The sequence below is a fragment of the Opisthorchis viverrini genome (assembly GCF_000715545.1).
Source record: "Opisthorchis viverrini unplaced genomic scaffold opera_v5_36, whole genome shotgun sequence".
In the NCBI taxonomy this organism is placed as follows: Eukaryota; Metazoa; Platyhelminthes; class Trematoda; order Opisthorchiida; family Opisthorchiidae; genus Opisthorchis; species Opisthorchis viverrini.
The window spans coordinates 596,242-616,671 of record NW_008751692.1 but is presented as its reverse complement, the minus strand read 5'-3'; the positions used below and the strand labels follow the sequence as shown (position 1 = coordinate 616,671).

Here is a 20,430-nt window from a genome sequence, read left to right as displayed (position 1 = left end):
CAAGTTCGTCTCGATTGCACCTATTTTCACCCGGTCGGCCCGCTTTTCCATCGGAGTGGGCGCTCGAAAATAGGTGCAATCGAGACGAACTTGCAGGCAATGACGGACGGGCAACAAAATACTGACATTAGTTACTGAGAGATAAGCAGACCCTAAGTAGGAGCGAAACGGGGAGAAAACAAGCAGCAAGAAAACGAAACGGTGTCATAATAAACAGGTGTAGGTCATGTTACTCATGAGTAGTCAGAAAACAAGGAAAGTCGCCCTTGTTCACCGTTGATTCACCGGGGAAATCAACAGATTCTCTAGCAGATTTTCGTTCCTCCAGTGATGCTAGCCTGTTGTTGGCCTGTAGGTCAACTTTTAAAGCTGCACCTGCCTATCGCATTCCTCAGATGGTTTCGTTGCCCTCCTGGTAATTATCCGCCAGCGGGTCGAAATGCCACAAGTGATGAGAGCGCAAATTCACTGGCCGGCAGGTCCGTGGTTCTAACCCAACTTTGTCTCTCAACTTCCCCTGTCTATGATCCGACAACCTGGCAGTATCTCAGCCCTCGTGCTTCCTTCAGACGACATGGTAGATAGGCACTGGAAGGGTTTTACAGCCAAACGATTTTTTATCCGTCAGCGTCATACTAAAAACGATCACCCTCGTAAAACCATTACGATCGCTTCTCCATTGTTGGTAGCAGGACCGAAGCTGCAACCTTGCTACGACCGCTTTGGAACGCGCCTATTTTCAGCATCCTGCCTGTCGGCTTCATGGGGTGACGACCATCTAATAAGTCGGTCCAGATAGATTGTCTCGGAGTTGATGCAGCTGCCATGTTTTCCACAAGCTATTGTGCGAGCAAATCAAGTGGCAAGACATTCTTACTCTTACCCCAAACTTAGCGAGAAGTATCATCTATCCTGCCTGGATTGACGTGATGCGGGTGGTCCGAACAACCGCTCCTTCTCTTATTATACTGATGATGTCCTGCTGCTTTTGGCGCCATCGTCCTATTCAGGAAAATGTTCTCATCCATTGTCGATATGCTGCATCCACCACGTTATCCGTTATTCTTCCCTAACCTGCTAGCAAGTGCGATACACTAAACCGATTTTGCTCAATAGTCTCACCACATATGCCCCCGGAACTCTTCTCTGGTGACTTGTTACTCCAATTGCCATTAAAGATAGCTTTTGCGTTTCCCGCTAGTTTACATCAGGCGAGTACTTAACCAAGATGTGAGGAAGTTTACTGTTCCACTAGCCGCGTCGCCACCAGTTACCAGAGAGTCACCCATCAGTGAGCTGAACTTTTGCGGGGCGCCTCTGTCGGAACTGAGAAAACTTTGCCCAAGGCCAACTTTGGAAGCAGCATACTACTAAAACGCGCTGAATTATCCTCAAGAATATCGTCTTTCTTCACCTAGTTGTGTTTTTTAAAACGTTCATAATAGAACGCACGGAGTAATGGTCTCGAACCCCTTGTCAGGGTCTGTAGCCCATTCGTATCTGGTCAGTAGTAACGTTGTAGGTCAGGGTTTATGTTTCCGAAAACCACACACTGTGACGTTCGGGGCAATTCCGAAACCTTTTGCACACGATCAGCCGAGAATAGAACTGGACCTACTGACATACGGGTTGCAAGGTTAGACCGTCTTCAGCCATCAAAGCTGGCGTTTTTATTCGAGTTTTTCACTGTTTATGGCGAACCGCCTATCGCGTGGATTCTGGTAGCACTTGACCAGTTGCCGAAATAGATATCACATAATTATCTGCTGTATGTAGCTCGCCAGGGGCGCTGGTTTTTATCTGCTAGATTATGCTTGGTGCATTATTATGTGCCATGATGTTAGGATGATAATCGAATTCTGTGTTGCATTATCATTATGCTTCCCAGAATTGAACGGTGTTCCCAACACGTGTAAGCAGGAATGTGGTAGGCCTAATTCTGTAACTGAATAGATGTGCTGCATGGCACAGTCTATGGTACAGTCTATGGTTTCACGCTATCCACTTTTTACATCGTTTCTTCTCCATCCTGGAGCCCATTCAAACGAGGCACTGTTCCCGAGGCACCATTGTATGCCTTTCCGCCTGATTAGGGCATATACCAGTGTATTCCGTTCTTGGTTTCTCCGAACACTATGGATATCCGTAGATGGTTGCCCGCTTTGTTCAAGCAACTATTGAGGGTAAATCTCCTAACTGCAGTTGTGCGTCGGTCAGCCGTGTCCTCTGAAATGCGTAGATCCCAACTCAGGCCTCCATCATCTAGACCTTTTGCGGATATTATCCGGCTGGTCTAGAAATCACTTGTTCTGCATAGGTTTCGTTTTACGCCGAATACATTTGCTTGCTTTTGACGTAGTCTGCTCACTGCCAACTTATCTGATAGGCCTCCTTCTGTAAGTTATCAACTACGTAAATGATCCGAATATATACCCAGTTAGCACGCGTCCGCTCCTGGGTGCAGAACCTGTGCGGAATTAGTGCAGAACTTCTGCACTAATTTTCGGCTTTTAAGCCTCGGGAGCTTGAGACGTTCAATAGACATCAAAGCTTCTTTATTTGTCTCACAGTAATAAAGAACCACAATACCCTGCATTTCCGTGTGCCTAGGAAATGCAAACGGTCAACCGATTTAAGTGGTTTTGTTTTACTGTACGGCGCCATTGCTCGCGGGAAGCTCTGCGTTCTGCTTTTCCTCACGTACGGCTGAGAGTGAGTTTTGTTGCGCTTTCATATGTTTTATTCCTGGTGTGTTTACGCGTGAACGATCCGTAAAAGTATTTTTCATTTCAAGTAACCGTCAATGCGCCCGAAATTTGTTCGTGTTGCTCTTAAAGGCTCTTCAAGAAACAAGCTATATAGGAAAGTACGACAGGCGGTTGCACCAAGTGGCTGTTTTCGTTGCCCGACTGATGAACGCGTCCATAATGCCTTTAGTCGACTATCTGAGGGTAGGATTCATGATTAATCAGATGATAGGCTGTAGGTATGCCGAATTTGACAAATCCAGGTGATAAACTAGGCTGCGATTTACCACGATATTCGCCGGCGGTTTCCCCGATCCCTGTTATCAGGACTTTGGAGCCAGAAAGACATTCACCACTGCGGTCCCTGGAGAACCTTTCGGTTCCTGCGTTTTGCCATAAGGTAGCCCACTGCAAGTCGTTGAAAGGATCAGTCCGTATGTTCTGCTTGCACTTATATTGCTTTTCATCAGTATCCTTTTTAAACCATTCACAACCAGGTAGAAGTATTTTAACGGCTGTTCGTCGGATGGCGCGAAGGCTGAATCTACCTTTATCCGGTTTAGCCGTTGTGTTGGACGAACTCAGATACTTTTTTCCGTCTCTTCCGAAAGATCCACGGACTGTAATGAAAACCCCCCGTCGTTGCTGCGTGCGACAGAAGGCCGGTGGAATGTACATCCACCTTGGGTTGAAAGCAGGTTTGCTGCAACAGCTCCGTGAGATCCAGACTACGGTTACTAATATCGAAATTCAAATTAACGTTGACGGTATTCGGGCCTATAACAACTCGCGTACACAAGTGTGGCCTATACTCTCCCGGATAATTTCACCCTTTTTCGGTCAGCCTTTCGTCGTGGGAATATACTGTGGTAAGCAAAAACCCAATGATGCCCATCAGCTGATGTCTGACACGGTCGCTGAGTTGACAGACGTCTTGGCGAACGGTGTCTCCGGGGTTTGCAGTACTCATACCGTCCGTCTTCAATGCATTATTTGTGATAGTCCTGCTAGGGCCTTTCTGAAGCAAGTGAAGGGACATACAGGATATTATGGCTGTGATTACTGTACACAAAGGGGTGTGCACATTGGCACACGTATGACTTTTCCCTCGTTGACAGCTCCCTTGCGTCGTGACTATGATTTCCGGACCAGAAAACAAGAGAAGCACCATATAGGTCCAAGTCCGATGGAGGAGTTAAATTTTCCCATGATTGACGGTTTCCCACCAGATTACATGCATAGCGTGTGTCTTGGTTTAGTGCGGAAATTTCTCATCTTACTCAGAGCTATGCCAATTGGACACAAGGCCAGGCTTTCTTTGGAGTCCTGGAATCTGCTGAATGCTAACATTGAGCAACAGAGTTTGGCTCTGAGTATTGATTTCCCCCGAAAATGTAGAGGTGTCGTAGACCTGGATCGGTGGAAGGCATCTGAGCTACGACAGTTTCTTCTGTACATAGGACCCGTTGTTTTACGAGACATCTTACATCCTGACGTTTACGAATGTTTCATGTATTTTTCGGTAACCACTTTCATAGGCTGTTCACCTTTTTTTCACAACATTATGCTAATTTTTTAATTGATGTTTCCAAGGTTGCGGTGTCAAAATTTGCTGCTATTTTTGGTCCCAGCCATTTAGTGTACAACATACACCTCTTCTCCCATTTGTTCAATTTCATCAAGCTTTATGGTTGCTTGGATCGTTTTTCCTGTTTTCCCTATGAATCGGAGCTGGGTCATTTGAAGCATTACATACATGGTCCAAAACCACCGGCCGTTCAGCTTTACCGCCGACTGTCCGAGCGTGTGGGATTGGATGCTGTCGAAAGGAAGGTGTTTTTGGATGATGTTGGTTTGCGACTGAGGCCATCGGTCACTGCCGGATGTCGCAGGTTTATTCATAGGGATGTCGTTTTTTCGAAAAACTTTCCCGACAACTGCATTTTGCTTGATGGTCAGCCAGCTGTAATTGTAGATTTTTCTAAAGATACTATTGTGTACCAGAAATTCAAAACTGTTCTACCGTTTTACACTCACGTATTGATTTCGACGGACGTCTTAGTTTTTCAATGCTCCGACTTGCAACACACTCGGCTGTTTGCATCAGTCGACCAAATATCTTGTAAATGCTTAAGTTTTTCCCGCACAGACACTCGTATATACTTCCCCATTTTGCATACCCTCATCGATTAGTCAGTAATCTTACCACTGTCACTCGACACATGTATGCATTTATTACTTATTTTACTCATTAGTTCGTAAAATATATATACATATTTATGTTGGCGTTTTGTTATTCCATCAAAGCTTCCGTGTGCCTGTGGATATTCTGCTGTTAAATGTCGTATTTGGAAGTTGTTTTTCAGCCATGTATGCTGTGCTCATATTTGCGGACAACTCTGTTGGTATAGTGCATGAATCGTGGTTCGTACCGCCCGATTCAGTCCTTTGGCCCTCGTGCACAACCAGCACTCTTTATGCAAACTTACTGAAGGGTACTTTGCCGAAATGTCCACTCAAGTCGTGCACGTACGAAGTGTATCGGCAGTGCAGTAAGTTCATTTTCAGTTAAAAATGTTCTAGAAACTTTTCCGGATGCACTGAGTGCTCAGCAGGAAGCCCTTGACTCAGGGCATACCTCCTCCGCGGAGCAAAACGATGAACGGCTGGTACGTCAATCCAGGCAAAAACAGTATGTTTATGAATCGTATTACAATGGTTGCAGTGCAAAGAAACGGCTGCCGTCTGATTTTACAGACGGGTCGGATCGTGATTCCAGTGGTGACACCACTTTGTTTGCGAACATAGTCATAAGCCCACCAACTCCAAAAAGACTGTAGGTCCTCCCGCACCTACCAACTTTTCAATTTGTAAAATCCTCATTTTCAGATGTACCAATCCGACTGCCACGATTAGTAGTCTCATTCCTGTTCGAGACGCGCCACCCGTCCCTCGTGATGCCCCGATGATATGTGGAACGTACGTTTTATTTCATTACCACCATCAAATAATCTATCAGCAGTTCCACGTGTACAACACTTCCCGCCGTGGGCGATCCAGCACCACGCAGTTCTACCCCGATCCCCAGGTTTTCTCAACATTCCATGTACTTTACTTTCTAGAACTAACTCTCCAAATCCCAAGGCCAGCGTAATTTCCCCGGATCTGGCCAACCTCATTCTCAGTGAGTAGATTACCATGTTCTAATTAAACTATTTTATAGAGAATTTAGAGAAGATTTACTCGTCGCTCCAAAGACTGCACATGAAGATAGACGCTCTAGTACCCACTAGCAGTTCTGAGGCACTCAACGAGCCCCCTCTTCCGCTTTCATCCATGGATGATCTCCAAAAGTATGAGGAACATCTAAGAGATGGTCCACGCTATGCACAGCTGGTAAGTATTAGTCGTAGTCACGATTGTTGATTTGACAAAGGTGGAAAGGTGGCTCTTGCAGGAGGCTGGCGATGTACAAGTGTACCTGACCAACGTGCTTACACGGACGTTGGCTCCAAGGCTGGCCGTACTACTCAACTGGCGCGGGATAAATGACAAAAAAGCCTTCGGGTCAACCAGGCTCGCCCAGGGACTTATTTGTAAGTAGTCAATTGTTATTTTATATTTAGCTAGTTGAATCAGTGTCTAGATGAAGCTCAATAACTGTGTTCTTCATTACAGACGCGGCAACTGAGAAATTTCCGAACACAAATCCGCGACAAGTAAAGGAAATCGTTCATCGCTGGCTGGAGAACGAACGGCAGAAAGTTCGGAAACGCCTGCAGAGAGCCACCAAGAATGACAAATGATCTTCCCCCTGTATTTTTTATAATTCACTCATTAAAACATTTGTACTTGAAGGCGCTTATTGATATCCGGAAAGGTAATACGCTGAGCAATTATGTGGGGGCAGGTGGGCTATCACTTAGTGTTTACGATGTTACTGAATCGTACTGGGGAAAGAGATAAATCCGTATAATGGGCTATATTTGCGCGTTGGACGACTTAGCTAAGTGCGGACTGGGTGCGGAAGTCCCGGTACTGGGTACGGATTTTCCGCACCCGGGTGCAGAAGTGTGCGGATATGGTGCGGAAATTTCCGCACCCGGGTGCGGATATTGTGCGAAAAATTGTTTCATTTCTGCACTGGTTCCGCACCCGGGTGCAGAAATCTGCGGAACATGTGCGGAAATGTCCGCACCCGGGTGCAGACATTCTGCGGAAATTTCTGCACAGCATATATATATACTGTGGCGAGATGCCTGAAGTTTCAGACCCAGCCGCTCCCGCGACAAGTTTATTCTGATCCATCGAGTCTTTCGTTCGGATCTAACCAACTCGGTGGACTTTGAGGTTGTTTTTTTCTTTCTGTACAGTTTGCGTCCCATCCTGAAGGTTTGCGTCAAGTCACTCTCCCAAGAAGTTTTACGCCGGACTCCGCTCCAACAAGTGAGTCTATACTACTTCTCAGTATGTCCTGGTTGTGAGACTTCAGCTACAATTTATCGAAATGGTGAAATCCTCCATTTTGTCGTCCTCAATTTCCGCGACCCTGGCCATAAACCCAACTACCTGGGACCACAAGCCGCTCACTAGTAACACACCTCAGTTATTTACGCCAGAACCATAAGGTTTTCGAGGTTGTGACCTTCATACAGAGCTAGTCTAATCTGTTTGAACCTTTCGGTTGCAGATTGTATTTTGTTTAAGTGAGCGGAATTTCAAGGTCATGGACTATCACCGATTCGCATTTCGTTACTGGCTTCTGACAGATAAACTACGAAATCGCACTATATAAAATTGTGACATCCTGAATTTTTCTTTATAAAATAGATGTTATTCGCGGAATGTTCATTGCAAATTTCGCTCAGAGAAACACTAGAATAACGTTTACATGCGTAAAACCCATTAAGCGTAACAAACTAGGTGAATTCGTTCAGTGAATCTCGGCACAGCACCGTTTTTTGGGGAGCTCGCCGGCATGTTAGTATAGTTTTGAAGGGAAATTTAATACATTGCGCAGTACTGATGATATCATTCATCTCTGTGGATGATCTCAATTCTTTTATATATACAATTAGACTGTAGATAGTCCAGTGTTGTGAAATGACCCAATACCGAGTAACAAAACATCAGTATATTTACCGCTGGGGATGATCGCGCTGCTTAGTTGGAATGTGTCATCAACCCCAAATCCCCCGGCGGAAAATAAGGCCAGTCATTGTTGGTCATCATGATAACAGCACACGCTGTCGCCCGACTTGGATATGCACGGCTGTTCACGAACCCATTTACGACGTGTTGATGACGGTACCGCGACTGTTATATCCCGTCTGGTGGCTTTCCCGTACTTCACCATATCCCCAATGTTTCTCAGATGAACCCGTTACTTGCGCCCATGAGACCGCTCCAATCCGCCTTATTTGTGCCAGGACTTGAAAGCACTGGCCACCATATAGTGCTTTCTGCTTGTTCTGTCCAAAAATCCGTTGATTCGTTCAATGGCACTCCCAGGAGTGTGGTATGCCGGTGAAGATTAAACTTTGCCGTGTGCCTGATATATCCTGTGTTGACCATCATACAAAAATGAAAATCCTGCTGGATATGATGAAGGATTTGGGTTTATTCAGCGGTTCGCCTACAGTGACGATAGAAGGCTTTCTAAAAAGGTCACGAGTGGCTGCTCCGTTTTGAATTCAAGCGGGAATAGGTGAAATTATTGTGCTTGTAGTTTTGAATTCGAGATTATTTTCGGATCCGATACACAGGGAAGCACATGGATAAACCAGCTTTACCCAAAAATTTCCTCCCGTCTTTATGGATACTATACGCGGAGCCATTAGTAGGCGGCTAACTATGAATTCCGCACCCACAGTAGATTTCGAGTTCGTTTAAATAACGTCCAACAAACCTGCGCCCGCACGTAGAAATTATGAAGGTAAGAATAAATGCCACTGAATACGGAAACTTTGGTAAAGATTCCTTCCTTCAGATTAACGTTTCAGCGAAGATTGGGGTGTGCGTCCAAAGGGCCCATAGAGCACGCAATACTCTTAGGCACAAAACGTTTGCGAAAAAAACCTTTTGGCAAAAATGTTGCATTTAGTTGCGTGTGTGCTCAAACCAATTTAGACTCATTTCGCCAGATCACCGAATTTCTCGTCCCTCGAAGGAATCAAGATGCGGCCAGGAAACTTCAGGTGGATTATTTTCCCAGCATCTTCTGAACCCCGGGATGCCTAGAAGGGCTCGAAAATTTGGACAGGTATTCTGATGTCAACCCCCCGCCCTTTATAGTCCATCAGGGACACATTAGCTCTTGAAATTCCAAGTCCATATTGATACTGAGAACCTGCTTCAACTTGACATGGTTCTAAAATATAGTAAAACCCTCACAATTTTGTTTCTCTGACCTCAATCTCCACCGCTTTTAGATTGTGCTAATCCATGAATGGCCGCATTTGCATCGGGTAATGCTCACTGTTTGGGTGCCTACCCCTGGGTAGCACACCACCAATCACTTATTTTTTAGATTGTGCTAATTCATGAATGGCCGCATTTGCATCGGGTAATGCTCACTGTTTGGGTGCCTACCCCTGGGTAGCACACCACCAATCACTTATTTTACACCTACCGCTTTGATCATACCCGATGGTGTGCCGCTCACCAGCCGGGGACAAACAGTATTATTATTACTGTGAAAAATTACGGATTTAGTGAACGGGAAAAGATTTAGCAATCTCAAACATAATAAGATTGGGTGCGTCCGTCAGTGAAACCACTCACAGACCACTAAATTTATCCTGAGCGGACCGTGATGATTGCGCTACATTTCTATTTTACCCTGCTGACTTTCATTAAAGTGGCTTGAATCTTTAAACATTCCATGTAAGGTTTTCAGCGTCTCACAACACGAAATCCTTTATAATTTAGCCAGCTCTACTTCCATGCAATGAAGCTCTGTCAGCGTTTTTGATACGCTATCACACTGTCAACGTCTCTCTGGTTGCCAGCTGGTGGAGATGCCTCTATGTTTAGTCTTTGTCCTATTTGCACAACTCTTCCATTAATTCACCTTCTGTCGACTTACAAGTCTTACGCCAAGTCTTGCGCTTCGGAATTTTGAAATGCACTAGATTTTCTTACGCACGCAACGAAAATTGCTGCTGAGGCACGATTTCGGAATTCAAAAAGTTATGTGACCTTAACGATTCATGCAGCTGAAGGAACGGCATTATTCGCAAGTTGCGCAGAAAGCAATTTCCCTGAGAATCCTGATATGATGTTGGAATCGCGACCTGCTCTTCTTCCTGGGCGGGAGCTTGAACTAAGTTTGCTTGGAGCCTTGGCAACCAACTTATTATATTTGCCATGGTTTCGAGTATCTGATTATCACTTTTCTGGTGTCAGACTTGTTGATGTTGCACAGGTTATGTAAATATTGTCGTATGCTACCCACCGAGGGTTGACCTAGTGCCTGCTGTGTATAAGCGATTCCGAAGTGTAGCCCGAATCTCATAAGACAGTGACGCAGCAAGCTTTGATATTTCCAAGGATGTCACTAAAAACAAATATGAAGTTTTCTGCTTTCAACATCTATGGATATATCACAGTTGTTACACCACTAATACAAACATTTCGTAATTTCTTCTCCACTTTCGCCTAGTGTATGCAAAAATACCAGGTGATAACTCTTTACCTAAACTTCTCAGGCTCTTGCGAACGCTTTGAAGGATGAAAACCTTCATAAAGAAAACGCCCTATAAGGCCGGGTCAGCAGCTGGTTAAAAAATTCCGCTTCAACTCTAAAATTTAAGTCTACGCCAAAATAGACGAAGAATATCATGAGCTGACGATTTGGCTTGCGTTCAGGAGGGTATCGGGTGAAGTCAAACAGATGAGCGGATACATTTTGTCTGCAGTCTTCACAGCTCTGTCGGACTATACGGGCAAAATTTTAACAGTGAAATTTCCTTCTGCGCACTACGGATTTAAAGAATATTGCGCGCGTCCGAAGATAATCCTAAAATATGTTGTAGTATATGGCTCGTCTGGGAGCTGCCGCACAGCGTGATTTTCATCTACCTCCAGCTTGTAATTAGAATATTAATCGAAAAATGATCGGGTCAGACAGATATCTCCACAAGTGAGAAATCTTTCGCCGCGCAAATCCACAGTCTGCCTTCTGACTCGAAGGTTAGTTGTTGCATGTGACACGCAGGTGTGGTGTCCAGGCATAATCTGGGATGCCTCTTCCAAAGGCAATTGTGATAATTGAAGAGGCAAGTTTTAAGTTTCTCGTTGACATTGAAATAGAAGATAACTGATTCATATTTTTTAGAATATTAATCGAAAAATGATCAGGTCAGACAGATATCTCCACAAGTGAGAAATCTTTCGCCGCGCAAATCCACAGTCTGCCTTCTGACTCGAAGGTTAGTTGTTGCATGTGACACGCAGGTGTGGTGTCCAGGCATAATCTGGGATGCCTCTTCCAAAGGCAATTGTGATAATTGAAGAGGCAAGTTTTAAGTTTCTCGTTGACATTGAAATAGAAGATAACTGATTCATATTTTTGAATGCAAACTCCGTGCTGGTGGAGAGTTGGATAGCGTTTAGATCCATTCAGCATTGTTGACGAAATGGTTGACAGAAGTTCGGCATGATACTGATTTATTCATAAAGCTAGCCTTACACCAAGTGTATTTGAACATAGTACAATATGTTCTGCAATACTGACGTCACTGTGTCTCCGTGAATCATCCCCACTCTCGGTTATCCGCAGAAAATGGGCAGATAAAACGCACCACTCCGAAAAATGGAACTTCCAAGTAGAAATCATAACGTCAATAAGCCCGTCAGAACGAACAAGAAAACCGTTATAAAACCCACGAAATTATGCATGCGTTTGCGCTAAACTTGGCCGCTTATCGTGACCGCCAGGCCTGTATCCATATCTGGCTTTGCTTGAAGCCACAATCAAGCATGATGACCTAATCCGGTGGACGAAGACGGCCCTTTATCATCATAACCAAATGCTCTTTCGCCTCACCATGCTGTTGCCTGAAAATAATAAAAAACATTAGTGGCGGGTTATATACATTTTGTTCCTTCTATTCAATGAAGCACTTTCAGTCCACGATTATTCAGAAACGAGAAGACTTTAACCTGTTTGATCTCACCTGTTTCTTGGGAGCAGAAGTAGAAATCTCTTACTATTATAAGACATGGATTGGCTCTTACATTGGTGCATTTATGTCGATATTCAGTGATCATATGCGTTATTGGATGTGGACGAATTAGAAGCTATAGAGTGCGGTATGCAAGGTAGTTAGGGGAGAGACATAATGTCACGGATTTGATGCCTTGTTCCCGAGATTTGAGGTCATCAAGAGTCTTAAAACATGCATCCATCGATGTAATCATAGCGGTGACTTGTTGCGCGAGTGAACACTTGCTGTCAGTTCTACCCCGTTTAACCAGAATAATGAACTACATGTGACTTGAAATTCTTGCCTGAGTAGGCCACATTAACTTAATTATTTTGAAGTTCTGTATCCAACATTTTGAAATATGCCTTATGCTCTAGTAGCATCACTTTTCAACGAATGGACGCAACAAATGACGTGAAGGAACACGTCTCATTTGGTGTGCGGTCTGTGTGGTATCCGTCTGCATTTTGGGTTTGATTGAACCCTTTGGAATTTATCTTCAAGCGCTATGGTCCATTGGGTCATACCGGAACCCAGGCCTAACTACCGTGTGAGGCCGGCAGCTCTGTCGGAAGAGGGGCTCTGAAAAGGACATTAAGGCGCTCACCCATTCAATAACCAGACCCATTCGTTGACTGGTTCAAGTCGTGCAATCTCAGGATCATGTGCATATCCAAGTAGATTTCCACTTACCAGCCGAATTTCGCTATGAATCCGGGCAGAATAGTACAATCACGACAGCTTTACGGAACATGCTCTGCTGAGCTTCCATATATTGGTTGCATTTCACATCCGGCTTGTGGCTGACTGATTGGTAGCTGAAAGAGGCTCGTTTACGGTACGGCCAGAGACTGAAGAATCACCCCGGTGCCGTGTGCACTCTTACTCGATTGACAAGCCCGGGAATCTTCTTCATGCAATAGACGATTCTCGTTATCACTGTGTCTTGACACAAGCGTCGGCAAGCCATGGAGACAACGGAGGTCATCGTTCGTTATCGTGGATCGCCATCTAGCGCGGGGATGATCGTCATCCAACACCAGGATGACGGTCTAGATCAGCAATCGAATGCTATCTCTACATAGACTGTGCTCGCACCGTTTGACGCTCCATGCAAACAACTTTATTTCGCAATCGAGTTTTTAATTTGTCTTCGCAATCCCTCTACCTCTGATGGCTGTCGCGTTGAAACCAAAGACAAATGTAGGCATCGCTCTAGCCGCCATAGGCGAACGAGAAAACGACCTAGGCAATGTATACCGGAAGGCTTAAATTACCGTAGGAGGACAAGTGACTTATAATTACTCAAAACGCTCGTGCGCGTGGAAGCCAAATTCATCTCTGAAGGGGCAAGTGCAGGCACCGGCCAAAGTGATAACTGTCTGACAATATTTGAAATTCTGCGCCTAAACCTACAGTTACTTACAGTTACATACAGTTACTTAAGAAGTGATTCCCACCTTGTCACCGTCAAACTGATTGTAATTCAGCCTTGGTGTGCATGAGGTGGTGTGTCTGAGAACCTAGTCTGCAACATGTCATCATATAGTAAGCCACACACGAACATGAGTGACTTACTCCTGGATCTCTAGCTGGCCACCGAAGTAAGTGGTGTGCATTTTCAGCTAGCACATGAGCTCTTTGCTTTGCCGTGAGCATCAGTGTCTCACAGGCGATTGATGAGTGTCTGGTTGGTGCCTAGATATGGGGGTCAGGGTCAGTCATCTGCGGGGTTTCCAAATCATGACAAAATACGGGTGGTTATTATCCGGTAAACAGTTGCCTGCTTGATCTCGCTACCAAAGTGGGTCATGTGGAGAAATGCTTCAGCTGCATTTGGGGTGGTCTGCACACAATATATATTTTTGTGAAACATGTGTCTGCGTGTTGACGTCCTGATAGGCGTGGTAGCCAAATACACCTACGGCGGCTCGCGACACGGATGTTATTTTCTTCATCACGATGCGGTCATGTCCTTGGCTAAGATCAACATCTTATACAGAGGCACGGGATGCTTGCTTCCAACGAGGGCATGTATAAACAGTCACTCCATCATTTGGCCTCATCGAAGATGATTCACGCTGTGTGTGGTATCAAAGACAACCGGAGAAACGTTGAAACTGAGCCAGCCCGTTTCTGGTGGAAAAACACTTATGGGGATAGGACGAGTGCCTTCATATTTACAATTCAGTATGCAGCCAAATTGGCGGAGTTTTGTGGAAACTGACGACTTTCCACCCTAGTAACCAAAACTTGAATATCGACGTACTGAACAATGGAGTTTACAGATGACGCGGTAGTTGCGGCTATCTTGGGTGGTTAGCGCCATCCAAAATTAATCTCCATCGTATTACTGCCTCACTGATCACGAAGTCTCATGCTACAGAAGAGCACCGCACTCATTTAACACGACGCTGTAGTTGCGGCTATCTTGGGTGGTTAACGCCATCCAAAATTAATCTCCATCGTGTTACTGCCTCACTGATCACGAAGTCTCACGCTACAGAAGAGCACCGCACTCATTTAACACGTTGCACACCAAGTTTAGGGGATGTAAAAACCTTTCAAAATTAAAATTGCTTATTGGACAATAGCCTTGCATGCTCTAGGAAGCAACGATTAAGCTGTCGGTATACTACTAAGAGTAAAAAGGTAAAACACCCGGTACAGGGTGTGTTGTCCATCATGACCATCCATCAAACTCACCGGTTGTGAATAAACAGTCAGCTTTGACCTCCTCCGGTGAACAGCCTGGTGCAAGGATGAGGGGCTTCTTCACAAATGAGTTGCGAGTTTTTGCTGTTTTTAGCGTAGATGGATAAAATCGATGTAACAGTTTTCACGAGCTCCTTTAGGCAATTTAGAAGGACAAAATGAGAGAAAACCGAAAACGCTTCACAGGCTATTTAAGCTGAGCCCTGACAGCCATCAAAAACGTAATTTTCCGCGGATGTAGTCGTTGTCGGGTATGTACAGGCAACTTTGAACAAAACAGCTATCCTCTGTGGAGATCAGGGTTTCAAAAATATTAACACGCGGATGCTATACGCCTATGGGAAATTTCTCGCATTCGAAATGTAATTTCAGAGAAATCGAAGCCGTTCTTCCAGGAATTGGCAAGTTTGGCCGTTTAGCCGTTCAAGATCAGGTACTCGAACAGTGGTACGAAAAAGTCATTCTTGGGCTACATCTGAAAACCGAATTTGTAGTTCAAACTTATTTTGAAGAACTGTGGACCTGCCTTCACGCTTAATTTTTCAAAGACGAGGGGTTTGTGTCACTTCCCGCTCGGCTCCCTGTGATACGTGTAGAATGACATCTCGCAGTGGGCGACCGAAGGGGTGAGGGGTAGAAGTATCGTTAAACACCGACCTCATGAGCATTTGGGTATCACTACTCTAGTCATTCTGACCATCTCATCATAGGTATGAGGCAGGCAACTAATCTGAATCCCTGAACGTTTCCAGTAGTGACGTTAACTTCCTGTTTATCATCTGCCTCCACGTACCTAAGATTTTTCACATGCTAAGCGCTGCCGTCCTTGCTCAACTGCACGTCGCCATGTGCTGCTGATTTCGAGATGCGCACGACCATCTTTTAACTAGTGTCATGTAACCTACGACGGAAATGAGTTCAGATGCATCAATTGCCGGGAAGAATCCGAAAACGTCGCGTTATCAAACTGTTTTTGGGTTACTGCCTGAAACTGTATGTGACTACGACTCTGTCTGCCTCATTAAGATAACTTTTCCCATATATATTTCTACCCGGTGCCACGGCTTATGGGACCCATAACCTACTGTAATTTCAGTCACCATGGTCATTACCACACATGTTCAATTTACCCGATGTATCTAAACGTTAGGTTTTAGACAGGGGTGAACTGCAGCTTGTTTAGATACATCATCACAAGATTCGGGTGTTTGGCGGCATTACGATGCACGTGCTTATGGGTCTCTTCCGCGTGAAAATTTTACGAGCCATTCCTCATGCATATGCATATGAGATTTCGCATGCTTTTGCATAAGGAGTGCATGTGATGCAACCCTCTCCGGACGTTTTTCTATCCACTCTACCTCAAGAGCTTCAGGCAGGGTTTTGCAGACGGTTTCGACGTAACACTTCTGAATTACCCGTTTATCCACAGTAAGTGGTTCACAGCCTGCTGTATACTATGCCATAGAGTGACATCTCAGGGAACAGAAGTTGCGCGGGAGTGCGTACACACCTACGACATCCGTGCATGTTTCTACAACAAGAAGTAGGTCTACATTTTACTGAAATAACGTCCTTATCAGAGCGAAGAATGATGACGGCTGCGATACTACGTTAAAGTGCAATGACTTCGAATCGTCATGGGTTAGATATTGTGGAGACGTTGATTCCAAGGTTTGTTTGTGTGATTTTTTACGTGTTGGATCGCTTGCCTTTAACTGATAGATGAACTGCTACTGCAGTTGACAAGGCATCATTACTGCCCACGTAAACTGGGAACTTAATTAACGTTGTTTTGAGTAATTCAATCAGCTGAATAAGGTTTAATCACCTACGTACGTTTCGTACAGACAACTATTTTCAAATCCGTGGTTCAAAGTATGTTATCCGATGAAAAAATAAATACACGGCTTTGGGTCCGAGGTGGGAGACATCCGTTGACGTATATGGTTGTTTCAGTTCAAGCTAATTTCTACACTCCGTGGTTTTCTAGTTAAGTAGTCATGTGTACCCTTTAGCGGACTTAGGACTTTATTAGCGTGTTGAATCAAATAAACGAGCAAAGTAACAGAATTACAATAAGGAAAGGATAAGCAATCGATAAGAACTCACGAATGCGTAGATCCAATAGTCCACTACGCCGATTCCAATGCAGTAACCGGCTGTGAAGGAACTATTCACTTGTATAAATTTTCCACTGGTGATTCACATGTGAGTGTTATATTCCACGATAGGAAAGTTATTTGCGGCTAAAAATGTCACGGGGAGTTAATGTGACGTTCAACAGTTCACACAAACAAAGCGACCTAGTCCCACTGGTTCATCACTCAGCAAACAGCTCAACGGAGCATAAATCTACTGATTCAGCAACAAGTCAGCAAGTCGCGCGGAGAACTTGTGTGTTGATACCATTTTGATTCTCTTCTAGTGGTCGGTCAGTGATCAAATGAGTCTAACGCATCTAGAAGGCAAACATGAATGGCGGTTAAGCAGTTCTTTGCAACGTTATAGAACAGCTAAAATCATGCGAATTGGCTTTGATATCCTTGTTCTTTGAGTTGAGTGGGCGAATTGCGCGAATTTCAGTTTTGCAAGCCGAGAATATGCTAAGTTTGAACTTAGCGCTATCTACAACGAGGCCACGTTTTTGGTAGCATGGACGCAGATATTCTGACTGCCTTTTAACATTGAGGGTTGCTAGATTACGGGTGGACATGATTCAAGCCTGACGTCCCCAGTGTGACAGTAGATAGTTTTTGAACCATTCCACAATCTAAAGGGTATAAAACGAGGACGGAATCAGCCAAGTGAGACAGAGATCGCAATTCGATGAAATTCTGTTCATAAACCCGGTTTTGTTGATGTGGACGCACAAGATCCGTCCTACCAAATAAGTTATAACCGGTTCAAGTGATCGTATGAACATAAGTGTGCAATGTAAGATAGCGGTTGAACGCAGTAACGTTTTTTGGTCGTTGGTGGGGCAAATTTCCAAAGTGTGTGCTAAATAAATGGAGTTATGTTCAATTTATGCCTGTAATCGAACAGACCTTAGCATTCCTGTATCGCTGAGCTGACTACTCATGCATGGTATTTGAACGTCTCTTTCTTGCAGTATATGTCCCTTGATAACGAAAGAGATCGTTACTAGGGTCGTCTTTGGTGAGACCAAGAAAGCTCTTAGCCCGAAAGTTGACCTGAGCTCCCTCAGCTTTAATATGAACTAGAGAATGTGTTGTGTGTGGAGCAGTTTATCTCCCGAACTCTGTGTTTTTGAACTTGTATCTTCAATCTGCTTATCCAATCAGCTCTACGTCCTTTCAGGCAATTACTTGTCTCAAGCTTGTCAAAGGACATGCTCCTAAATGTGATAGTATACGGATAATTGTCGCGTATTGCGCAAAAGTTTGACTGTTGAGTTCCGGGTGATCCTTTGAGCCACCTCTTCAAAGAGGGAAGGTGCGCCAAAACCCATGTCTCGCAGGACTTTCAAGAACTATCGACAGGAAGATGTGTAACCACACCATGGATTTTGGTAGTGTGGACCTCCAAAGTGCTGCTGGTGGGAAGGACATCCCGCTAGGTTTGTCCACATATTGGTTGTAATGCATCGGGACTCTAGTTGTCGAAATAGCATTATGTTTTTCAGCATCAATTCTGGAATTTTCCATAGTCCCGAAATGGTACTGGGGTCAGTCGAAGGATTTTTACAGCAAACTCTGTGGAGCCCAATGTTTCGGTTATGGGTTGTCGGAATATTGCTGCAAAATGTTTTGCAAGAGAAAATTTTGGACAGGAACATGTAATAAACATGGGCCTAAGCACTTCAAGGTTTAGGACCATAACCTGCCAAACGATAGTAACTCACCGCGAAGGATATACCATTCATATCACTGGTGAAAATGAAAATCGTAGTGTAGGACCGCGTTACGAAACATTGCTAGCTAGGTGAATCGGAAGGCGGAAAATAATGTTTTATCTAAAAGCCATTATGTAGCACAACACAAAAAAATTGCAGATGCAAATTTACTTCACCACTGTGATGAATGCGCATTTTTACTCGAAAAGCTAGTCGGACCAAGTATTTTATCCTCCACGTTTATGAAGAAGAATACAAATTTCACCGGAACATAACAATTGTTACGCACTATAACCACTCAGCCAGTCTCACGGGAACCACACTGCAGCGTGACGTGTCAATATGAAACTCCTCTCTTGGTAATACCAGTCTACCGTTATTTCATAGACCTCACGTGTTTCACAATTTGTGACTTGATTGTCTTCACATGGGCTAACCTACACATGTGTTTTAGGCGGGGTTCTCACTTGGGTTTTGTTATCTGACATAATATCATATTAGTTTTTATCCAGTAAGGTACTTTGTCAAATGTTATATGCCTGCCAATTCGACTTAATTATTGTGTTGAATTCAGAAATCAGAACCAATGGCCATGCTATCGCACCGCCTCGTATACGTGTCAAAAATTCAGGGCTTTCGGTTAGAAGAGGTATACCGCACGTATCTCAAAGTAATTTGGTAGAAATGTGGAAGGATGAAGGGAGTCCTGTCAGATCCTCGGGGAAGTTTACGATAAGGGTGCTCGTTTTCAGTGTTAATATTGAGCGTGACGAGTACACAAGGAGTAGCCTGGTGTTTATTGTGTGACGACTATTTGTGTGGCTTTAGTGCGCTTCGCTCCGTCACGAAGAGACTGGACCTTCCTCCTGGTGTAAAATCGGTGGCGTGCTAAAATATATAGACCGGAAACTCTGTGGTTCAAATCCAACGCCAACCACTCGACGGTAATTGCTGAAAGATTAGCATGATTATCTCGTATGCTTACTTATAACCGTATATCCCAGAAGCCCTTTCACCTTTTGTGCTTGAGCGACTGTGGAGCTCCCCATTGGTTTTCCAATAAGCGACAGTTTCCGACAAAAATGTCAACTTCATTCTTCCTTAATTCCGTAACGTATATTTGTAGGTGTACCAGTGCGCACAGTGGATTTAGCGCAGATGGCTAACGATGTACTTCTTCTACACTGACTTAACGGCGACAGACATTTTTGTTCACGTATGGCTTTTCGAAGCATTCTACACTCACCCCATCAATGAGATCAGTCCACATCATCGTCGTGGCACCGGCATCATGGTTCACACACTGAATGTCACTCCTAGAAAGGTAATTCGGCTAACGACAAAGAACTTATTTAAGGCTACATTTGGACTTTTTCACGGATGTACAAAGGGCAAATATCACATTTGGCAACCAGAGCTGGCAGATCTGAAATCAAAATAAATCTGGCGAAATGACTGTCATCACCCGTAGGTTCATGTTTTGATGTTAATACGTAACTGCATTAGAAACCAACAAATATACCGTTCATTTTACTTGGGATACTGGACAGGTATCTGGGACACTTTGGATTGTTTTCCACCTGGATCACATTCCTAAGATCTTCTTGAATCTTCCAAGCAAAGTACGGACCGACGAGCACTTGCATTGCATATAGCACAAACTATGGGAGGTTGAATGTTGTCTCACCCATGAAGGTTGAGCCGAACCATTCTTCGAATGATCCGATCAACTGGTTCGCTACGACAGCACGAAAATGCATGATCCTCCTGGTGTAAAATCGGTGGCGTGCTAAAATATATATACCGGAAACTCTGTGGTTCAAATCCAACGCCAACCACTCGACGGTAATTGCTGAAAGATTAGCATGATTATCTCGTATGCTTACTTATAACCGTATAT

General features: G+C 44.4%; 1 protein-coding gene across 1 annotated transcript; it reads left to right on the top strand.

Moving 5' to 3' along the window:
• Positions 1-2,803: 2,803 nt before the first annotated feature.
• Positions 2,804-6,553, top strand: T265_02778 (hypothetical protein; the record flags this gene model as incomplete). The annotated part of the gene is made up of 9 exons (XM_009167103.1): positions 2,804-2,951; positions 3,011-4,259; positions 4,286-4,939; positions 5,269-5,583; positions 5,637-5,835; positions 5,892-5,931; positions 5,971-6,143; positions 6,184-6,343; positions 6,426-6,553. 9 exons carry the CDS (start codon positions 2,804-2,806, stop codon positions 6,551-6,553), a joined length of 3,066 nt encoding a protein of 1,021 aa, XP_009165367.1.
• Positions 6,554-20,430: the final 13,877 nt, after the last annotated feature.